The sequence below is a fragment of the Falco naumanni genome, chromosome 2 (assembly GCF_017639655.2).
Source record: "Falco naumanni isolate bFalNau1 chromosome 2, bFalNau1.pat, whole genome shotgun sequence".
Taxonomy (NCBI): Eukaryota; Metazoa; Chordata; class Aves; order Falconiformes; family Falconidae; genus Falco; species Falco naumanni.
Window position 1 is genome coordinate 89,904,277 of NC_054055.1, and position 23,650 is coordinate 89,927,926.

The 23,650-nt window shown below is 41.9% G+C and overlaps 1 protein-coding gene across 2 annotated transcripts in view; it reads right to left on the reverse strand.

Annotated features, from left to right (window-relative positions):
• POLA1 (DNA polymerase alpha 1, catalytic subunit) overlaps positions 1 to 17,525 on the reverse strand; it is a 204,158-nt gene extending 186,633 nt beyond the window's left edge. The window contains exons 1-12 of one of the 2 annotated variants that reach the window (XM_040582492.1): positions 17,427 to 17,525; positions 15,626 to 15,750; positions 14,522 to 14,618; positions 13,953 to 14,033; positions 13,053 to 13,168; positions 12,734 to 12,796; positions 11,165 to 11,263; positions 9,139 to 9,334; positions 8,745 to 8,919; positions 7,663 to 7,841; positions 4,140 to 4,252; positions 3,584 to 3,700 (exon numbers count right to left, since the gene is read on the reverse strand). In XM_040582492.1, the coding sequence (XP_040438426.1) occupies positions 3,584 to 3,700; positions 4,140 to 4,252; positions 7,663 to 7,841; positions 8,745 to 8,919; positions 9,139 to 9,334; positions 11,165 to 11,263; positions 12,734 to 12,796; positions 13,053 to 13,168; positions 13,953 to 14,033; positions 14,522 to 14,618; positions 15,626 to 15,750; positions 17,427 to 17,457 (1,392 nt within the window). In that variant the 5' untranslated portion in view covers positions 17,458 to 17,525. Of the gene's footprint in view, positions 1 to 3,583; positions 3,701 to 4,139; positions 4,253 to 7,662; positions 7,842 to 8,744; positions 8,932 to 9,138; positions 9,335 to 11,164; positions 11,264 to 12,733; positions 12,797 to 13,052; positions 13,169 to 13,952; positions 14,034 to 14,521; positions 14,619 to 15,625; positions 15,751 to 17,426 lie in introns of both variants that reach the window. The other variant, XM_040582491.1, reaches the window with a different exon arrangement.
• Positions 17,526 to 23,650: the final 6,125 nt, after the last annotated feature.

Genomic DNA, 23,650 nt, shown 5'->3' on the forward strand with positions numbered 1-23,650 from the left:
TAATCTGCTCTTCAAGTGGCCCTTCAGAAAGCAGAAATGAGCAGCAGTGATTAGCTGCTAAGTTCCTAAGTGGAGTAAGGCTGCTTTCAAATTGATTTGTGAAGACTTGCTAACTTGGCAGCAGTGCAACCCATTGAAGCTACAATTAGCAGCAGGTGCAGGAGGAAATTATATGGCTTAAGTGTATCTGTTCACAGGGACAAAGTTTGGCTCTGGCAAGGCCAAGATGCACACGCGCAGAAAATAACTCGTCTCTGTATAAATACTGGCTCGCTCCGCATTATCACAAAGCCGGGTATTCTGAATAAAAGAACTTTGGGTGCATGGTAGGTATGCTAAACACCTTTCTGATTTCCAGCTAATGATGGAAGAATAGGAGTTTCACAGTACTATGCCAAAACTGAGACTCTGTGTTACTCTGAATGCATTGCTCACAAGTGCTCTGCTCACCTGAGCAATATGGCCATTAGCCTTTTAAGTTTTTCAAAACACCAACCCTTAACACCACAGTAGTGGAACACTGGCTGCACAACACAGAACAGGGGAGTTCTTCTAAAGCATATTAGCTCTTAATCACATACAGTCACAACTGTGCAAAGATCACTTTTTTGAGCATTCACTCAGGTGAGTGCCACCACCATTTCAATTTGAGAGCCCTGCACATCCCTATGGCAACACAGATGCAAGGGCTGTATGACAACATGTCTGGTGGTATGACTGCAATGAAAAGAAAGATGACTCCTTACTAAAAACAGATTTATAAGGTACATAACCAGGCAAACTGAGGTGTCTCAGAGAGGAACAAAAGAAAAGGCAGCCACAGGAATGGGATCACCCCACTACTTCCACAATTACCTTGCAGACAGCAAAAGGACCCCCTGCTGTAGAGATGCTGGCCAGATTTGGTACCACTTGTTCACAGTCAATTTTGTGTTAAGCTGGAATAGCTGAGTTACTGTAATACTCCTTGAATAATCCTCTAAAGGTCCAGCCCAGAGCCCTGCTCTCAAATCTTCTCTTTTCACTTATCCCCCACATTACTAGTGCCACAGCCTCCTGCTAGCTCCAGTTCTCATTAAACTCTTCCAAGAGGCAGTGACTATCAAAATCAGCATAAAATTATGTCAGCAAAATAAAGGTGGATAGCCTTTTACCATGTCAGTAAAATTCAGTTTATTGAAGTCTGACGAATTCAAACAGAATTTGAATTCTTACTGTTCAGAAACAATTCTGGTAGGTTATTCCAGATCTTCTCTGTGCCCTCAACTATCCTGTCTAATATATTCATGAATTAAAATTTATAAATTTGTTCTTTTGCTAAAACTGTCTTTTAAATAGCTTTTTTTGCTGCTCATCCCCTTTTAATGTTTTTAGAGAGCAAAAAGGTCTTACCATTATTCTCCATTTTACCAGGCCAAATAAATCAAAGCTCTTCCATAGCCATCTCTGGTATAACTGATTCTCCTTTTGTCCCATCCTTCTAATTGCCATCTTTTGTACCTGTTGTCACTTAAGTTAATCTTTTCTCATCAGGGTGATCAAGTGTTATAACATCCTAGGTAAGATCTGAAGGGTACCTTAGTGCTGCTACTCCCCCTATTCCTGCTAGAGTTCACTCCCGTGTTACACTCCAGGACCCCAGATGCACTGTAGTCATGGTCCAGACAACACACTGGGTCTTTCACTCCCACCTCTGTGTAAACTCACTAAAAATTTGATAATTTCGAACTAACATCAGAAATAACAGTTCAAATACTTCCTGCATATGGTTTACCTTTGTTTTTAAAAGCCATCTTTGAACATTAAACTATATTACTCTATTACCTCACTCACACTGTTCTTCCTTAGCACACCATGGAACCGGTGGATGTTTCTTAAGATTCTGTTAGCATATCTGTGTTTTTTGAAAGGCCTCTCCCCCTCCTTCCATTTCTGGAGTACAAGTGTTTGTATCCTCTTAATAAAGAATTGATATGCCCTGAGTTTCCTCCCCCATTCCTGAAAGGGTCTTTGAACAGTGAGCTATTACAAACTTGTTTTTTACCCATTGTTAAATGCATTCCTTTCCAATCTCCATACATAACAACAAAGTTATAATATACTATACAAGAGAAGTAACACTGAGACAACTGAAAAAGCTAAATTTGCATTAGAGTTTTGAGAGGGAAAATAAGCTAGAACAAAAAAAGCTTTACAAAGTAGTAATGGCACATGCATTTTCCCTAAATGATGTAAATAATGCACTAAATAATGCATGTTGATGAAAAGATGTCACGTCTTGCATGAATTTGCCATTTGAGAAACACTGCTCACATTTTCACTTCAACAGCTTAAAATTTCAGAAGTACTCTAGCTTTGATTAGATGACCTCCTGAGGGTCTTTCCAACCTGAATTATCATATGAACTTGTTTTTATTTTCCCTCATTTGCATATTGTTAAATTCCATTCTTCCTACATTTTCTTGCCCTCCCATTTCCTGATCAACTATTCAGGAATTAATCCTATGAAGTCACAAGATTGCCAGCCTGGCAAAAGTTACCAACTGATTTCACGCCACCCACTAACGACAACGAAAGCCAGCTTTGCCAGACTAATGACACGTTACTTCAAGAAACAGAAAAGTTCATAAGCACTTCAGTCTGAACAATCTTTTCTTTGAACTTGCATATTAGCCACCTTTCCCCACAGAAACTCTCCACCTCTGTCCCTGCCAAAAGACAAGCGCTCTATGTAAATGAAAAAAAAAAGTCTTCTCACACTAGCAAACTAATTCAGTACAAACCTGCAACACTATCAGCACTATCAGCTCTCTTCCTGAGACTTATGGCCAGTATTGCTTTACTGTACATGCAAATTTTCCATTACAGCAACATTTTGTTTTTCCAATGTTCTTTTACAGATTTGTTGAGCAAACAGAACACAGAAATGGCCCGTAGGCTGCTCTGGGCTTACAATTCAGTTTCAAGACTGGATGACAGTTCTCACAACTTGTTGCCTCCTGTATAAATGCACTATGACAGTCCATGCTCTGAACAGCACACATTCTAAAAAGCTAAATCTGCAAGGGTGCGTGAGAAGAAGGACAAGACGTGCCAAGGGACAAAAGTTCAATACAACACCTGGTCAAATGCAAACATGGTCTAATCCCAGTGTACTGACCTATATGCTGGACAACACAATCTCTCATTTTAAACTTTGACACCATGAGCTGATGCCGTCTGATACCAGGCTTTAGGTATCAGAACTTCTATCTGTTCTGTATTCTCAGAAAATATCTCAGCAAGCAAGACAGTTTGACATTCAATCCCGTTTCAAAGAAGCTAATGAATGAGTATTTTCTAAAGCAGTATGTTTAAACTTCTAGTGGAACAATCACGTTGCAGATTTGCTGTTCTTAAAGGAGCATGGATATTTGGGAAGATACTTGGGATGGCTTCTACAAGCAGGTACACTTATTACATGTCAGGAGTTACACTGTTTGCATTTCAGTATAACCTCCCCACTGGACAGTGTTTCAACAGATTTACCACTTTATAAACCAGAACAACAGAAAATGACCAAATAGGATGCTTGTAGACAAACCTTGGATTTGAACTTCATGATCTTATACTTTGGTGAAATGTAGTCATTAAACTCCTTGAAAACACTCATCATAGTTACTGGAGTCTCCGTCTCTTTGCCAGTGGATAGGTCCATTTCCTCAAAAACAGAAGTCAGGTTTTACAAATCAAAAAATGCCAGCAGACATGACCAAGTAAGTTGAATTTGGCTTTGCTATTATGAATCATGCATCTGTTCTTTAAGCGAAAGCTACAATGCAATCAGCCAAGAAAACTCAAATTCTAAAATATTATTTGAAACAGAATGTTTAAAAAGCACTAAGCTTTCTAATAATACTTCAAGACAACTTTATTTCCTAAGCAGCAATTCTAAAGGTAACAATTTGTCTGAAGTTGTTAGTTAAGGTCAGGGGGAAGCTGCAACACTCTACTCTGCATCTCACATGTGATACACGTTACCACCTACATCAAACAACACTGGCTTCAACAGTTCCCATAAACACACTACTAGAACTCATAGCCTGCCATAAGCAGAATGAAAGGCACTTACATTTGACATGCTTAAAAGACATACTTACTGTTTCACGTGGCAGTAGATAAACAGTTCTCTCAATATTTTTCACTGTCACACAACAGCTGACATAGGTGTTTGCAGATTCAATCCAAACTTTGCCAAATAAAAATACCACACCTAAGGAAGAAGGGCAAAGCGAAGAATTCAATATGCAATTCTTAAATTAATCATTCTTAATGTGGCTTTATGCAGCTTATTACATATTCTTGCATGGAAACACAACCATTTCTGGCTTAGGTCCTTCAATAATGAATCTTCCTGATGTATCAGCACATTATAAATTGTTTTAAACACCAGCTTTACAAATCAATCCCTGTATAGTTCTTCATGCCTCTATCTCCATCACTATACTAACACCCTAATATGTGAAATTCAAAATGGCATCATAGAGCCAGCCTCAGAATTCTGTTCTGATATTCCATTTCTACCTGCATTAGTTTGATAATTCATGCAGAGAGGGAGGAAGAAGAGAGAAGCTAGTGAAAGCTGAAGATAAGCAGAATGCCTGTGCTGTCAATCACTCCGGAATTGCGTTATCTAGAGTTTTTCATTCTTCAGCTAGACTAGTACAATTAACTGATTTTTCCTACACTTTAGTATTGTGAGATCAAGACTCTACTACTAATAAAAAAAACTATAGAAAAAAATTCCGAAGACAACAACTAGAAGCTGATCAACCGCAGAAAGTTTTCAACTGACTATTTTTAACAAACAAGGACAATGAAAGATGTATCACACTGCAAGAAATCCTGGATGCTAAGACAGCAGTTACAGCCAAGGTAAATATTCAGAAAGCCTATACAGAGCAAGGCTAGTGCAACTTACTTCCCCGTGGACCATGTCATTACTACACATGCACATCTCTGAGCCAGAGAATTTGGCATTAGCACAAAGTGCTGCAAACTACTAATCAAGTGACATTAAACTTTGAAATAACATAGAACAAAACCAGCTGACTCATGTACAATTTGTGATTTGTAAGTAATATAAACTTCCAAGTACAACTCAAAACCCTGGCTTCACCCGAGGTCCCTTCAAACTCCAAATAATCTGGAATTTGGTTACATGAAAGACACTCCCTACAGTACACTACTATTGATGAAATCAGAAGTATCAGTTCTGAGGCTGCCTCAGAAACAGTGCTTCACATAAAGAAGATTTTAGAGCCTGCGTTTCTCCTTCGTCTGACAATGCACAAATCCTTGATTAACAGTTATAATTTATCTTTGTCATGCGATCTATCAGATGTAAAGGCACCTTTCCTACTCCATTAGTTCAAAGACAAATCAGTGAGGATGCACTAAGATGGATGATAAGAGTTAGAGTGACAGCCTAAGAAAAAAATCGTTTCTTGAGTGCTTGGAATAGATGTGAACGAGACTACTTTTGTAAAGGGCAGAAAATGCTGCGGTTTTGAAGATGATGAGAGCAAAGATACAACCTTCAGCTGCACAAAGTATCTTAGAGGTCTTAGCATACAGGCAATCTTCCAGATTTAGACAGGTTTAATAAAAGGATCTAGAGAGAGCTCAAATTACAGATCTAAGTGACAGGGAAGATGAAGTTTGCATCCCCAGCAATCTAATTATTTTTTTTTTAAGGGAGAAAAAAATCAGGTTTGTATCATACAGAAAGATCAAACTATGGGAGAGACCACAAAACAGTAGCTGGTTGCTTGAACAGCTGGCAATATTAAGCATATGGAGAAGTTAACCTGTTAGAGGCATACATATAAGCAGGTGAGGTAGAAAGGATGAAATATGAGACAGTCAAAGAACACGGTAAAAGGCTGCCTGGATTGCAAAGACAAGCTTCAATCAACTCTAGCATGGACAAAGAAGTGGTCTTAATCCCTAGATTTCACAGAATCAGTGTAATTTAGGATGGAAGGAACCTTTGGAGGTTACCAAGTCAAAACCCACCCACACACACAATAAAAGCAGGGCTAACTTCAAAGAGTTTTCAGACACACTTCATACATAAAACCAAAATACGAAAGAGAGATCAGGCCCTTTCCCTTGTAAGCCTTATTATGGAAAGAAGAAATAGAAATATAGGAGTAAAACTTATAAAACATGAAGTCTGTGAAAAGAAAGGTCATGTTGCCACTGAACCAAAAGGCAAGCAAAGACAAGAGACAGGGAAAATGTCTTGCAGAGGGGAGAGAAAGGGCAGGGTTTATACATTATTTCTTTAAAATGTTAATAGGATTACAATTCCTACAATGTTAATAGGATACAAGTTCTCTGCCTAAGATAGTAAAGAGAGTTATGAAAAGTAAGCCTCCAAAAAATTATTAAGTTTGAAAGAGTCTTATGATTATGCTATAGTATTTACTCTTCAGGCAATGCATTTGACATCACAGTAAATGAGGCATAAACAAAGATCATGAACATGTTAAACAAAAAGCAGTATAAAAATTTTCCCTTCTACATTACTAATTGAAAACAGGTGCAGTCTTTATTATTCAATCCTGAAAAAGTCATAATGAGAAAAGAACACTCCTTGCATGCGAGGAACAGAAATCCTTTCATAATTATGTTCCATTCAGCAACCACTGACTTAGAAGACAAAAAAAAAAGGAAAAAGAACAATAGTGGGGTCTTCAAAAGTAGCAATTTTATATTAGAGCCATTGATTTCATCAAGATATCATGATTATTACCACTCCCATCACCAAGCTGTTCAGCCCAGCACAGTCTCATATTTAAGTTTGGCATCCCAACTCACAACAAAAGGTGTAACAAAGAAATGTATCTGAGTCAATGTTTACAGCATCAACCCAAAAAAAACTTCAAAAACATATGGAAGAACCTTCCAGTAAACCTACACGAAGCACAAATTAGAAACTCAAGATCCTAAAGCTGCTGGTGAAATGAGAGGATGGATGGGAAGTGCTTAGAACAGATACGAACATGACTTCTTTTGTCAGGGCTGAGATCAGAATGCCACAGTTTTGAAGATGATGAGAGCTAGGATTCATACTTCAACTGCACAAAATATCTTAGGGATGTTAATCTAAAGACAATCTTCAAGATCTAGTTTGAATAAAGGGATCTAGATAGACCTTATATTTTTCAGGCCACCTTCCTGCCTCGATAAGAGGCCTTTCCTTTGTGCAAAATTGTGCAACTGCTATTGTACAGGCTTTCTAATTAAGTTACATTTCCAAAACCAAGAAGAAAGCACACTTAGTTATTGCACCATTGAGTAAGACATTTAAAACATCAACTTAATCCTGAAGCGTACAGGGTTTTAAGAAAGCAAACAGGACACCAACATGGAGAAGTGCTAGCAGCTCCCTTTGTACTTCCCTACTACTACACTAGACCAAGAGATGACACTCTTTCTTTTCCCAGCCACAGTACCCTGAGGCACCAAGGACACAGGTGCAGAAAAACAGGAGATGAACGTTTAAGTTATAAAGCCCAGAGAGACAGGGTATCTAGACATAATTTAGGCAAGTCTGAAAATCTGTTACATAAAAAGAATCAGAATGGCATTTACTGCCTTTAACTGAACAGTTACCTGGCTGACTGTACTGATCTTCATAAGCATCCAGCCAATAAAATCTTAAGACTTGATCATCATCTTCCCCATTCACAAGTGGAAGGAGATTGGGGTCCAGCTGGACTTCTGCCACTACTAGATCGGCTTCATCCTCATCAATTCTGTCCCAGCATGAGACACCTGGGAGAGAACAACTTCTGCAGGTTTTGCAGAAGAAACAAGAAGTAAAATTGTGCCTTTGCTCTAACCACCATTGTTTTGCTTTTTTTCCAGCCCTATATTCTCACACCTTTTGTCATTCTTTCCACTACCAAGCAACATTGCCAATAATGGAGTTTCATCAGATTTCTTCTGAAAAAAAAAAAAAAAAAAAGAAATCCGAGCCATACAAGTATGGCTCTCAGTACACAACACGCAGGCTTTAAAAATCATTCACCTCGTATTTCAGCCTTGGTCATTTAAGCCTTTACATAACAAATACATCCACCCATCTCCACAAGTTCCTCAGTGGGAACAACAGATTATTTCAACAAAACTACCTGTTCAGTCATTAAATATTTAAGTCTTTTTGATCATACAAATATTTTACAGTTTAAAGTTATGGAAACACAGCATTCGAGATCCTTCCAAACAAGTAAACAAAAAAACCAAAAACCCCACAACACGGAACCCCCCCCATTTTTCCTACTTCCAAAGACATGGCTGTTCACCATGTGAAATTACTTCTAGCAATAATACTTTTACCTACAACGAACATTATGAAATACCTTCACAGTTGCTTAGAATAAGCATCATTAGCAATTCCTCATTTTTGCTTACTGGCATCAAAATTCATTGTTCCAACACCCACACTGAGTCACCTCAATGTACTGAAATATGCGTTACATTGTCATGTGCTAAATCCCAAAAACATGAAGTGTTTTTCAATTCAGTAGCTATCAGCATGTTCAACATCACCATTTTTAACATCACTGCAAAAAACCCATTGCATAGCATTATCATCATTCTGTCTGTTTCACAGACAAATACGAAGATAGAAAGTTTATGGATATTGAAAGGCTTCTTGGTGGAAGGAAAAAAAAAAAAAGAGAGATTCTTACAAGACAGATGTCTCTTTCTTCTCTGATTCCAGCTGCTCTGTCTCCTTTTGAATTTCCTTGTCTCTCTTCAGGCTTTCAGCTGTCTCAGGTATAGTTTCCACATGTTCTGCTTCCATAGGTTCATCAAAGTCCTCCTCATCAAAATCCATCATTCCCTGATCATCATCTGGAAGTGCTGCACATAGAACTAAAGGTTTGAATCATTAAAATGACACACTGTATACTACAGCGGTATGCACAGATAACATACTGTATGCACGAAATGTAATATACAATCAAGATACCACATTTAAGCTATCTAAGCATCTAACTAGTATAAACCAAGAAGTGTTTTAACACAAATATGCCATGTTTACAGAGTTTCCAGAACTGGGATTTGACTTCTTTTTGATACCTTCAATAGCTTTCTCTCCTACTGTCTTCACTATTCCCCCATTTTCTGCAGGTTTTTGCACATACTTGGTATCCTCATTTTCAGAGACTATAACAGATTTTGCTGTGTAATTAGGATGTTTAGGATGAAATGAAGCTGGAGGAAGAGTTTCCCTTCTGAGATGAGCAGGAGTTTTCTTTGATACAGGGGTGATTACCTGAAAGACATTTCAGCCACGAATTAAAAAAAAACCAAGAAACTCTTAAAAGCAAAAAGGGGGGGAAAAAAAAATCCTAGCACTTACTATTTCCAGAACTAGTAACCATGGCTGAAGGAAGAGCTCCACACATTTTGCAGCATGACAGCTAAAACCCCTCAAGAGCAAACTCTAAATTCTACACCATAATTTCTGCTGTGGTGTGTTTCTACTATGATTTTAAAAAGCAGCTTACAACAGACCATGGCTGAGATCTTATTAAGTTCATGGTTACTTTCACCATTTTTCCCAAATAGCATTACAGCATTCCTAAATTAAAACCTCTACCTGTGTCAACTGAGTTTGTGACAATGTATGTCAGGCAGGGACAGAGCCTGGAACAACTGGGAAAGGCCAACACGGCACTTTACAGAGTGCTTCTCCATTGAACTTCCTCATGCTACACATGACAGCGTGAGCAAGGAAAACAAAATCAGATTTCAGCACACTCTGCAAGCCTGAACTCTGAGGCAGTAAGCACAGAGCTTGTTTCTCAGACAGGATACGACTATGACAGCAGCTACAGAACGCGTGCATGAAGTAGCCTCCACCACGACCAACAACAGGTCTCTGCATCTGCTGACCCTTAACCTTTGGCAAGGACCAAAACCTTTACCATCAGGGAAAGCTATTATTTACAGACACAGAATTTATAGTTACAAACAATCATTTCTACTGTTTTAATCTCAGTTCAGCTACTTCTACTCCAGCCAACAAACCCAGCCCTTCACTCACCTTTAACAGAAAGCAAACAAACTACCTTCACCAACAATTTTTTGTTAGCTAAGCCAAATGAATTTACTTGTACTTCTGCTTGTCTCCTGAAGTAAAAAGCATCACTGCTATCTTCCTTTTTATGTCCATTTATTTTCTAAGGCTGTATTCTTCATCCTATTAATCTGTTTCATTGCCTAAAATCTCCAATTCCTCTTCCTAGGACCACAAAAGCTATCACTTCAACTGCCTGTCTGGGAATTAATTTCCTCCTCAATGTTTCCTACAGAAGTGACCACTATTTTGCACCATAAAGACAAAGATCCTTTCTTACTATATTTCCCCCTTTTTTCTTTTTCAATTGCTTCTAGGCTCCAACACAGCTGTTGAAATGAGTGCCACTGGTGATTATTTTCAACGTAAGAGTTGATGTCACAATTACACAAGGTTTCACAAATCAGATTTATCTACTCTACTCCATTTGCCTTCTACAGGCTCTTACCAAATATCTCATTGGATTTCCAGCTATAAAGACCTTCTCATTTACCAGAACTCTTTAACAAAATGCTAGCCTTCCATCCTTAGCAGCCCATCCCTCTTTTCACTCCCAAATCTTCCACTAGTGTAAACTTCTATCCACAGCTTCAATTTCCCATTTGCTTCCCCTTTCTGCAGAAGATGAGTTTCTTAACCTTTTCCACACCCACACACTTTCTTCTGCTTATTTTGCTTCCCATCATCCTTTCCTTACCACAAGGGTGTTTTCTACTCTTAGGAAGAGACAAAGCAAAAGCTAACCTTCATGTGATGCACCTAATGTTATAAAAACATTTCACCTGTCAAATGTAACAGCTACCTACCCCTACTACACTAAAGATACAAAGAGAGTTACACACTGTTTATGTACTAACACGGAAGGGGAAGAGGAAAAATGCATGGAGTTACACAGTAACGTTGCTAAGGAAGCTAACAAGAAAGGTAATTTCTAAAAGCAGAAATCAAAGACAACAGTATTCAAATCAATCAAAACACAGATTAATACTTATGAATGTCAACTTTTTTCATTTTTTCCTTTACCTTAGGAGTTTGGGACTGCACAGAGAAAGGATTCAGTGATACTCCAGCAGATCTTTTCCTTTTCAGCATTATAATTGGTGGTGGACTTAGCTGAACAGTCTGAAGATTAAAGTGACAAAACGAAGAGGTGTTGTTTAGTGTTTTCTTTTGCCTCTGTTAGTAATTTTTTCCATCAAAGAAAAAGCAGGTCATCAGTATTCCTCATTTGCCCAAGAAAACACACCTCCTGACACACAACTCAGCCATATAAAAAAAAAAAACCAAAGTTACCTGAGCAATCAGGCCATGAAGACAGACACTAGATTTTTTTTGGTACACAGTCTGAGAGAAAAACTGTCATCAGTAAGTGAAAATTTTCAAACAATGGGCATTTCAATAGCTAATCATGCCTTTACTGCACGACTATCACAATAACTGGTGATATGTTCCTCATGTCTGCTGAAACAGTAGTACTGAGCACACATGCCTTAGAAAGGCAGAAGTGCTCTTTCAGCACTGTCACACTTGAGGAAAACCCATTGTAATTTATCTACATGTACAGATACTTTATACTTATCAACAGCTAATAACAAGAGACATTTTAGAAAACAAACAACAAAGCCAAAAAAACCAACCTAACTACTGTTTAAGTAAATACAAGCCATAGTGTAATTATTAGCATTGTTTTCCCTAATCAATGCTCCACAAAATCTGACAGCATTAAAACACATTTGCTTAATGATTTGAGGGTTTTTGATAGCCTAACATATTACAACTCTCAGATGCCACAGGGAGGAATAAAATTGCAAGCGCACAAAACCAAGAGAACAACTTGACCTACACCCCTCTTACTGCTCTGTAAAAACACATTATGCTTTTTATGATACAACATACTTCAATTCACCATCTCACCACTACAGCAGTTGCATGCTTTACATGTGAGCAATCCTATCAGTTTTAAGAAATCCTGCTAAGGGACATAAACTCATTGAGAAGTCATTAATGATGAGGAACAGCCTCATTTAACAGTCCAACCCTGCTACAGCAGCCACCTTGCACACACTCCTAAGTGCTGAGAAGATGTAAATCTGCTCCTTTGTAGCAAACCGTGGAAAGCAGGAGGCGGCAGATAGAAGTTCAGGCTACATCATTTGCTGAAACAGTCCTCCCTCAGCTCCTCTCATGAACCCAAACACGCCAGATGGAAATATCCTACAGTATACTGGCTGGAGCATGGTGATAAACATATATGTTACACATGATTCAGATGCAGGTAAGTCTTGTTTCACTCCAAGCTGACTAAAACCTAGAAGGCTGCATTAGTTTATTATTAATGTGATGTAGAACCTACACTGTGTCTAATCAGGGCACAGCAGTTTTGGCTTATCAAACTAAAAGAATCATGCAACTTCTGCATGGTGGAGATGACAGGTAGACTGCATACATACATGGAATGTACCAAGCACATGTGCTATGGAAGAAATCAATCTTAGATGGTCTAGTTTTATGAAGAAATTTATTTTCTTGATACCACAGCAAGAAAAATGAATGGATTACGATGGTTCGAGCAGATTTTATTAATATACTTACTTCAGCATTAAGATCTTGAAGAATATCCCCTAGTAAATCATCCTTTGACAGGTCCACAGTTTTCTGTAACATAACAGATCAGCCAAACAGTTCTTAGTTATATGTGCAAACCCAATCAGGAGACCAGCAGCAAATGACTAAAGGGTTTCTACAAAACACAAACAATGTTTACAGGAATGCTCCATAGACAACAGACTGTAATAGGAGTTTATGTCTTGCTAGACACAAGAAACTGAAATAAGCCCTTGCTTTATTCCACTCCCACTAAAACACTGCAAACAAGTTAGAAATCTTTAAATTCAAACATGTTAACACTTACATCTGTGTTTTTCTTCCCAGCACTGGCTATAAACATAGACTTAATTGTGTTTGGCTTTGACACCACAGCTTTCTTCACATTCTTTTTAGCAACCGTAGATGTTTTGCCACCTTTTCCTACAGAAAAATATAAAATTGTGAATTCTACATCCAAAAAGTTCAGTGTTTAAGGGTCCATTTATTAGCAGGAATAGACAGCTAGCTGAGGTAGTCTACTTCTTCCACCTTTACACTGCTGGCTGAAATGAAGCCTAAACATCTTTAACTTGCTCCCACCTTTATAAAGGCTGCCATGCACACATACAAAAAAGCAAAACCCTATCAGCAGCCTATCATTCGCAGTCATGTCAGAGATTCACTTTGCATACTCAAGTTCATACTCCAGAAAAAGGACCAAGATACATTACATGGAAGCACCTCCAGAAAAAGACAAGTATCCAGGAGTTTGGCACTAGGCTTGGATTCTCAATATCAGATGTAATTTCTTGGTTGGCCACCAACTTCACAAAAGTTGGCACAATCATTTAATCCCAGATCCTTAAAAGCATGCCAGGATTTTAGTGGCCAGAGACACCACACATCCTTTAGACACGGGCTTTGGAAACCAAGATCGTTCCTAGATGCATTTGTCCTAGAAATGAAAATCTGACAGAATACTGTTGGCAAAATTGCCCTAGTCATGTTGAAGCAGTTAGCAGCGATTTTACCACATTTTGTGGACCTCTAACTTCTGCAGTACGGAGGCTAAACAAAATCCACAGTCACAGGCATAAAATTACAGAGCTCCAAGTAACATGTCATTTGGCCATATTCACTACATACTGATGCCAAAAAGTTGCCCGTTTTAGGTGCCTTTTAAAAGCCACTGGCAAGCATTCTACGGTGGTCATGTTCAGCCTACCTTTCTTATTGGAACCAAGAGCATCATCATCCAGATCTTCATCAAATATTTCCCTTCCATCTTCTACATAACCTATCCCATCTGTAAAAAACCAAATTGTTAAAAGTTTGCATTTTAAATTCTGGTATTTCTAAATATATTCATAATCAAAACTTTTACGTATTTAAACATTTCCCCCCTTTAATATAGAGCAAAATTTATAAATGCAAAAAGTGTTTAAAAACCTACAGCACTCTCAGCTCTATCTTCTATTAGACTAAATATATGCTACCTGTTTAATTAGAAATTATCAATTACAGTACTACTTTTTAAAGTTACATCACTGAGAACTGGAAATAAAATTTCAAACACAGTTCTTAATGAAATATATTTTCATTACCATACTAAAACACTACTATGAGAACAATGCAAAAGATTCATTTCCATATAAAAGCTTACCTCTTTCTTGTCTTCTACAACAATTTTTAAGGATGTACTAACTACAACTTACCTCAAATTATGAACATTGTGAAGCCTAATTGAGTTATAACACTATAATCAAAATAACTCTCCAAATGATTCTTACTTACCATCATCAACAATCCAGTCATCATCCTGTCGTTCTCTGACCATCTTCGAGTATTCTTCCTCATCTATTTCATCATAAACACCTGTGAACTCCTCAACCTACAGTTAAGGTACACTGAGGATTAGCAGTTCCCATACAATTATTTATTAATATAGGTCATCAGTAAGAACATAGAAGTTCCCAAGAAATGTATGGTTTCCTACACTGTTACATTGTTCACAACTAGTAAGCACAGTTATTCATTCAGTTTAAGTTTCCTCTTTGGTAGTTACAAAAGACAGGTTATCAATTTCTAAAATTATCACAGCATCCTGAAATTCAAAATCTACTGAAGCACTCGCAGTACTGCTCATTTCATATTACAAAAATAAAAAAATTTAAAAAAATAAAAAAATAAAAATCCTAGCGATGGAGGCTTCTGACCTTTGGCTCTACTCTCAAACACCAAGATGAACTTGGTGAAACAGAAGATGATTTCATGTGTCCAAGCATAATGCTGAAGAAGCTCTTCTGTGCCTCAGGGTAAATTTGCATGTTAACAATCTACACACTTCAGGCTTCTTTAGATTTATCCATCTCAATGTAGAAGTCACTTCCTGTTGGCATTACAATTCACTGGACAGTATCAATGTTACACTGCCAGATTTCAGTTACAGATCAGATACCAGTTAAATACTTAAATTCTGGTTTCTTTGTGGAAACACAGCATGTCAATATGAATTGATTTTGGTCATGTAAAGCTGTGAAATTCATTTAAAGTTTAAAATAACTTGAAGTTTAAAAAAAAAGTACTTCGTATCATAATGTTAGTTACGTAACTGAATCTTAAAAGTTGCCCCTTCCCTGTGGGATAGTTATCAAGCAATACCAAGCATGTTTGACTTGCAGTTAATAAAATTGTTTTCGTTTTGAAAACAGAAAGAAATAAATGATACCAGAAAGCAGAATATAATTACAGTTATATTCTCAAAAAACATACATCCTTAAAAAAAAATCTGATCTGAAAGGCAGCGTTTCTCATAACTTTTAGATATGTATAAAGGGTAGTTAAGCATCTTGGCTCACGTTCACTTTTTAATAAAAAGGAAAGATGAGGAATTTTCACCTCATATTTTATTTTTTCTCCAGATTTGGCTTTTTTCAAACGTTCCAGTGCTTCTTGCTGGCCTCTTCTAGACTTCTTCTCACGCCTAGAACGTGATGCTGCAAAACTTCCAGACTCATGCATAGCTGCAATTAAAAAAAAAACAAGAAATAAATTCAGTAATGAGCTGCTGTTATCTTTGGTACTTCAGTGTTCAGTGATGTATTAGTAGATGGTTGCAGTTTTGCCTAAAATCAACATTGAAATCTACCTGGCTAAAAGCACACAGTCAGGAATGGCTCTTGATAAGCCAATTCTGAAATTATACTGAAGGCATGGTCTCAGACAGACACACAGATCAAACAGACTTTTTATACTGAAGGCATGGTCTCAGACAGACACACAGATCAAACAGACTTTGTGCCAGTTCACATTCAGCAAGAAGCTACCACTTACATTCCCAAAGCACCTCTCAAATCTCATCAACCCTTAGATGAAAAGCATCCCCCCCCTCCCGCTCTTTCCTTGGGAATTTCCAGCTCCTTTTATTTTGCATGTCTCCATGACAACTCAGGAGTAGACAGACTTAGAAAAGGCCTATATTGCTACAAAGCAGTAATGGTTTTCATGATGGCTGAGTGTGGCTAGATAGAGACAAACTGGTAAATTGCCGGTAGCAGAAGTCTGCCACCCCATTTCCTCTTACAGTGTCTTCCATTCACAGTGCTCCCCCCAGCAAGGTGCTCTCTGCTTCTCTTGACCATTTTCTCTCTTGATTTTTGTGGGGTGTACATTTACCTGACCACAGAGAATGAACGGTCCCAATCCAGCCTACGAAAGCAGACAGCTAGCCCAGGAACGAGACTACGGGTTTTGCGTGACAAGCTGAACAGCTACAGGCAGCGGAGACCCAGGGCTGGTGCGAGCAGCCAGGCCAGGCAGCCAGGGGAGGCCAGTCCATCCCTGGTGACAGCAGGCGACCAAACTGTGAACAGGGCTGCACCCTGGCAGCACGGCCCGGACAAATAAGGATTGGGATTGCTGTGCGCTGGGACGGGCTACAAAGGAGCCGTCTGGTAACAGATGTGGAAGAACCGCAAAGCTGTGACACTTCGGGTGCATTTGTGCACGGATTTTCCGTCAGTTCTTTGCGTTTGCTATAAGCAAGCGCCCAAAGCAACGTGCTCCTCCCCAGGCAAACACATTCTGAGCCCCAGCCGGGCCCAGCCGCGCCTGCCGGTGCCCTCCGCAGCGCAATGCCAGCGCTCCCGCCGGGCACGGCAGCCCCAGCCGGCGGCCCGCGAGGGGGAAGCAGCCCACGGCCTCGCCGCCCGGGGCAGGCCTGCCCCACCGCCGCGGGTGAGCGCTGCGGGGCCGGAGGGGCTGCGCGGCCGCCCCCGCCGCCGGGCACAAACCGCCCCAACCTGGCGTAACGCCCCCGCCTGCCGGGGAAGGGCCTCCCCGCTCGGGCGGCGCAGCCACCGGCCCACTGAGCCGCCCCACGGCGCGGAAGGCGCGGGACGCTGCTGGCCCCCGGGCGGCGCCGCTCAGCCCCGGCCCCGCGGGCTGGGGGCAGGGGGGGCGGGGGGCTCGGATCGGAGCGCGGCCCGCCGCGCACGCGCGCTCCCGCTCACCGCGCGGACACCCGGTGTACGCGCGCGCCCGCGCTCTCCTCCCTCTCCCCCTCCCCAGCTCCCCGCTCCAAGCGCCGCTGCCCCCCCGCCTCACACCGCACGGCTGGCAGCCGCCGCCCCGCCGCGGGGAGGGAGGCCGCCGCCCCGGGCGCCCCGTCCCCTCCGAGCGGGCGCCCCGCGGCCCTCACCGTCCGGGCTCCCAGCGCCGCTCTCGGCCATGGCGCCCGCGCGCTCCGCTCGCGCCAAGGCTCCCGAAAGTGGCGCGAGACGGGAGCCCTGCGAGCCGCCGCCGGGGCGGCAGCCAATCAGCAGCCGCAGCGCCCGCGGGTCCGGCCGCCCCGCGCGGGGGCGGGCCCGGCGCTGCCGCCCGGGGCGGGGGCCGAGCGGCGGCCGCCGGCGGGGCGGAGCGGGGCGGGAGCGCGGGCTGCCGCGGGACAGGGCCTCCGGGCGCCCCCAGCCCGGAGCCGAGTGCGGGAAGGACGGCCCGGGCGAGGCAGAGCCATTTCCTGGGCGAGGCCTACGCCGCCGGCGGGCCGAGCTCTGGCTGAGGCCTGGGCTGGCGGATGCAACCGCCTCAGGCGCCGGGCCGGGCCTGGCCCGCCGGTGGAGCCGCAGCCGTGCAGTCACTGGTTGATCCCAAGGTTCCGAGCCGGGCTGAGAGCGGCAGCAAACGACACCATCCCGCGAGTTGCGTCTGCGGGATGTCCAGCAGGGCTTCCACCTGCCACAAGGGTGCCGGGGCCCATGAACCATAGTGATGTGGTGCCTCGATTGGGGCAAAATAATATAAATGCACACTGCTGAACTGGGAGGAGGTGGTCGTTGATGCCAGTCGTCTGAAAGCTGGAGCCAGGCTGCAGCGGGAGGGTCAAGGACTGCCTGTAGCACCACTGTTAGCAGTAGGCCAGTCCCTGTTAGGAGAAACAGGCATTTCCCACACGTTTTTCAACAATATATAACTGCTGAAGCTAGAAGAGTGACCACGACAACCACTAACATCTGTGGGAGCCATGGTTCCTTTTTACATATTTAAGGTAGGTATTGTCCTCTGGCACAGGCATCAGGAGCTCCTTCAGTAAACTACTCTCTGGTCTCCTCAGAGAGAGGTAGTGGTTGGCCAGCTTAGCTAATGTAATGGATGCCCTTTTATTTCCCAAATCCCTTTAATTTTTTTTCTTCCTTGCTAGGCATGAGAAAAAGAGATGCAGATTGGATTTCTTAAGAGGCCAGCTGCATAGAGGACTCGGAGAAAAGACTTGTCAGAGCTTTTTCCTTGCATACACCTGACTGGCAGATTGGGGAGATGGAGTATGTTCTGCTGATCTTGATGCTGTGGAGATGGCAAGATTATTATACAACAGCCTTCAGCTGAGGAGCAAGAACTATGTCCAGAAAAGGATATATTTCAGTTTCAAGTGTAGTTGGATATGTTTTTAAAAGCCTCAGTTAAGACAACTGCAGCTTTACAAGTCCTCTCTGAATCATCTTAGATCTGTCTGCCTATGACTTCATTAAGAAACCCAGGGAATCCAGTGAGGGTTGTGCTATTTCACCAAAGATTAACCTTGATCTTTTTCCAAAAACACCAGTGTTGGCCAGTCGGTACCCAAAGAACTTGCCACCTTCATTTGCAGAATTTTCTGGAGGAGCGTTTTCTGCTCATGAAAATACGTGGGGACTGACTGCAGCTTCTAACACAGGCAGGTAGCACCAACACTTCCGAGCCATCTGAGAGTGACCAGGACTCTCTCCTTACAGCTGAAATGCTGTTGCTGGAGCATTAGCTGGTATTATTTGGCCTGGATGTACTGACTATTGCCAACTATCTAGAAGAGAGAATTCTTACAGTTTTGAAACTGAAAATTATTTTCCTTCTCCACAAGGACTGCTTCGTACTGGTAAGAGAAAAATAAAAACCTACCAGACATTGATGCTTCTAACTTATCTACCCAGTTCCTAGTACAACACTACATCTCACTGCTGGACCTAGTCTTAAATCGAAGCAGAAATACTACCCTAACCACCTGTGGCAGCTCCCTGGTGCTTAAAAGGGACCGGCCACCCCAGCATCCAGAATGCCCATTCCCAGGCACTCAACAAATCGAGGCCACCTCTCTCAGCAGTAGCTATTTATTAAATCCGTTTAGATGTAACAAACTCACATCCTTGGAAACACTGGCAACTATAGGAGGAATGCCTATCTGGCCTACTGTCCTGGTTTCAGCTGGGACAGTTTACTTTCTTCCTGGTAGCTGGTACAGTTTTGTGTTTTGGTTTTAGTATGAGAAAAATATTGATAACACACTGATGTTTCAGCTGTTGCTCAGCAGTGTTTACACTAAGTCAAGGATTTTTCAGCTTCTCACCCCACTCCACCAGTGAGCAGGCTGGGGGTGCACAAGAAGCTGGGAGGGGACATAGCTGGGACACTGGGACACTAACCCCAACTGGCCAAAGAGATATTCCATACCATATGATGTTTCCTCCTCTGCTGAGAATGACTAGTGGGAAAGCTGGCTGGGGCCACTGCTTGGGAACTGGTTGGGTATCAGTCAGCAGGTGGTGAGCAACTGTATTGTGCATCACTTGTTTTGTATATTCCAATTCTTTATTATTATTATTTTCCTTTCCATTTCTCCCTTAAGCTGTCTTAATCTCAATGCCTGGATTTTACTCTTTTTTTTCCTTTTTCCCCCCAATTGTCTCCCCCACTCTCCCATCCCACTGCAGGGCCGGGGGGGTGGCCGGGGGGGGCAGTGAGTGGGTGAGCAAGTGGCTCTGTGGTGTTTAGCTACCTGTCCAGTTAGGCCAAGACACCTACATACAGTCTTTCATTTGGTGCATTTATCAGCTGTTTGGTTTATTTCTGTTTTTAAACACATGCACAAAACAAGATCACATCACTAAGCGTGATGTGGGGTTCAGATTCAGAAGTTACTCAATTTAAGCCATGATAAAGAAACATTTATAAAATACATGTCACAAAATTGTTCAGTTTAAATAAAAATAGAGTGATACTGCACATTTCATATATACCTAGCTTTCACATGCTTTGGAATTTTAAATTGACTGGATTTTAACGCTTTTGATTAAAATAAAATAATACTCTTTGTCAGCTGTCATGCAAACAGTGGCATGTTTGTCGTTCAGGTGATGCCATGATTTGAGCCGGTACACAGTGATACAGTTAATTTACCGAACTGAAGTCATTGCTATAGCTCCACTGTGGGACAGTGCAGATCAAACAAAAGTCTTTTTCATGAATGTTAGTTCAATCCTGACATTCATCTCTGGCCGTAACAAGAATGCATCTGTTTCCCACAGCACAGCATAAAAAGCATATTTAAATGCTCAGGGGGTGGGGAGGCAGGACATGCACTTTGCTTTGGAAAAGAAAGAGTACCCAGCAAGATTTGGGACTTCCTCTGCTAAATGGCTTTATCACAGCAGATTACTTTGAGTTGATTTTTAAACTCCCTTGGGACAGTCATACAAGAACAACTTGGCGAGACCTTTGCTCAATTGTCTATTGAGTACAAGAAGTGGCAATTCTGCCGTGCAGTTCAGAACCATCCAACGTTCTCTCAAGGGAAGTGTCATAGCTGCAGAAAAAAGTGCAAGAAAAGCATGGTAACAAAGATGGTAGACAGCCAAAAACATGGTACAGAAGAGGAAGCTCAGGAAACTCCCAGATTTCAACAAAAGGTGACAAAGATGTATTTTTACCTGTTGTTTCCTTAGAGCTGTAATTTAAATACATAAGTTATGAATAGAAAATACTGTAAACTCATTGCAAGAGCTCCAAAGTAATATGAGAAGTATTATATATTAACATATGAAAGTACAAATGGAGTATAGTATCAAACCTAAGTTAGATGGACAAAGTATTGAGGATTATTCTTGTCTTCCATTTTATGTCTAGGGCATGCTTGATTTGTCTCAAAGACAGTATGACAACAAGTTAAATCTCTGAGATTCAGACATTACACATTAAGCTTATGGTTGGTAATTTTTTTGGTGATGGAGAAAAAATATGTTGAAACTTAGAGGTGGTATAAAAAACAGAATGCAAGTAAACCATGAATTACAGTGAGGTAGCAAATTCACTTGTATTATGTCTAATTCAAAATGCCTAAACATGTCATTAAGCACAGATGATCTTTGTGGAGAATCACATGTATGGTAGTGCTCAGGATATGAATGTATATGCTTTATGTGTGTATCTCCTACAAATGTGGAGTATTTAATTCTCTTACTTTTAATCATTACATTGGTCTGAATTAATTCATGTTATCACTCAATTAACTTAAAGTTTTTACATCTAATATGATCCAGCTTTGTCTACCTCCTTTCAGAAGCTGCTTAAACTGTGCTGTTCACATGACTTTTCAACATGAATTACTTAACTATATAAGGGACTAAACTCCTAAAGGAGCACAGGTTATGTAAATTAAAAATAAAACCTCAATTGATTACTTACCAAGAGGTCATTCTTTTCAAATCTCTTCACAGGTAGTTAACTGATAGAAATAGGAAGAAATAGATGCTTCATTTGTTTATCAGTAAAGATAATACAGACACTCGTGTTCAAAGGGTAGGTTCCTTGCTTACCATGCCTGTAAATGCCTTTTGTTCACTACACAGCTCTTTCTAATTTCCTGAGTTACCTGCTAAAATCAGGATGAAGAAAATGAAGTTGCTATTAGGCTGTTAAGGATCTGAAATGCAGATGTGAAATAGAAACTAGAGCAACATATCAATTTCCATTATGACAGAAAAAAAGGTCTATGGAATGAACATCAAGAGATGGTTTTGGTTTGTTTTTTTTAAAAAAAAAAACCACACACATCAAATTCTGATTGCAGTTAAATTACAGCAAATCCTAGTACTCAACCAGAACTGGAGGAATTACACTAACTGGAACAGAGCAGGATGTCATCACCAGCTTGCCTAACACAATATTCCTATTCAAGCCTAGAAGGAAAGTACAAAATATTATAATGTAAATTAAACAGGGAAGACAAGTGAGAGCAAACTCACAGAGCATGAGCCCTTACATAATTATAATGTCTAAGAATTAAATCTGATGCCAGTGGTATTCAAGAGCATACAGTTATTGCCACAGCATGAAAGTCTGTTTTAACTACTTTCACTGCTCTCTCTTTACAATGGCACAAAAATTAACAATTAATGTATAAGCAGAACGTTAGTGCAGAGAGGCTGTTACATTTCAAGACCTGGCTGAAGATCAAATGTGCTTCCATGGGTGAATACTCTCAGAATTCACCATTTCACATCTCTTTGGCAGAAAGGAGGACAGTATCATGAGAGGCTGCAAAGTCTAGCTGTAATCCTGACAACTCTGTCTTGCTGGATTGTTGCTGGTGCAGGCTGTGCTCACGGCGTGGAGAAGCAGCAAGGGCCAGCTGCTGCCTGTGGAAGGGAAGCCCAGCATGGAGAGCCTGGTAGGACAGTCGGGACCTCATCCCCCAGCCCCTGAGGACTGCGAGCAGGGCAGCCCAGGGGTGGGAGTGAGCGTCAGCCCAGAACCCAGAGCAGACAAGTCCATGGTGATGAGGCAAGTCTGAGGTCAAACCAGAAACACGACTCAGGGTTGGATCCAGTGGTGGACCTGGGTCAGACACAGCCCAGGGATCACCAGGCAAGTCCGTGGTGATAAGGCAGGTCCATGAAGTCAGCCTGTGGTTGGGGACCAGGATCAGACACAGCCTAGGGATGACCAGAGGATTCCATAGTGATGAGGCAGGTCCAATGTCAAGCTAGGGAGCTAGGGAGCCAGGGACACAGCTGTGGCTGAGCTGGAGAGCAGCACTCCTACAGCCCAGCTCCGGCAAGGAGGGACGGTGCAGGCCAGAGCTCAGAGCCCCCATGCAGAGGGCAGGGGTCCCGGCTGAGGCTGGTTGGGGTTGTCAGTGCCCTTGGCCCTGGCAGCAGCCCCCTCCCCCAAACAAGGTGTGCTGTCATGCCTTAGAGATCTGGGTTCACAAGGGGTTTGCTGTAGAGTTATGTAATTGTTGTGGGCTGTCACTGGGCCACTTCGTGGGCGCTGAGCCAGGGCAGGAACAAGGGTCTGGGAAGGGGCTATGGCAGAGGGGACTTGGGGGTGGCAGGAACCCTGGGGGCCAGCCCCCAGAGGCTGCTGGCTGGGCTCTGGGAAGAGGGTTCACTCAGGAGCTGGGGCTGGGCAGGGGGCCAGCATGGCAGGGACACCAAAGCCCAGGGTCAGGCTGATGACATAGGAGGAATCACAAGAGAAGACCCCACACAGCCAGGGGCTGGGCGCCACTGTGTTCAGTTCAGGGCTTAGGAAGGCCTGAGCTAGCTGTCAGGGTGCAGCAAGGGTCAGCTGCTCCCTAAGGACAGGGAGAAGACAACATGTGACTGGTGCGAT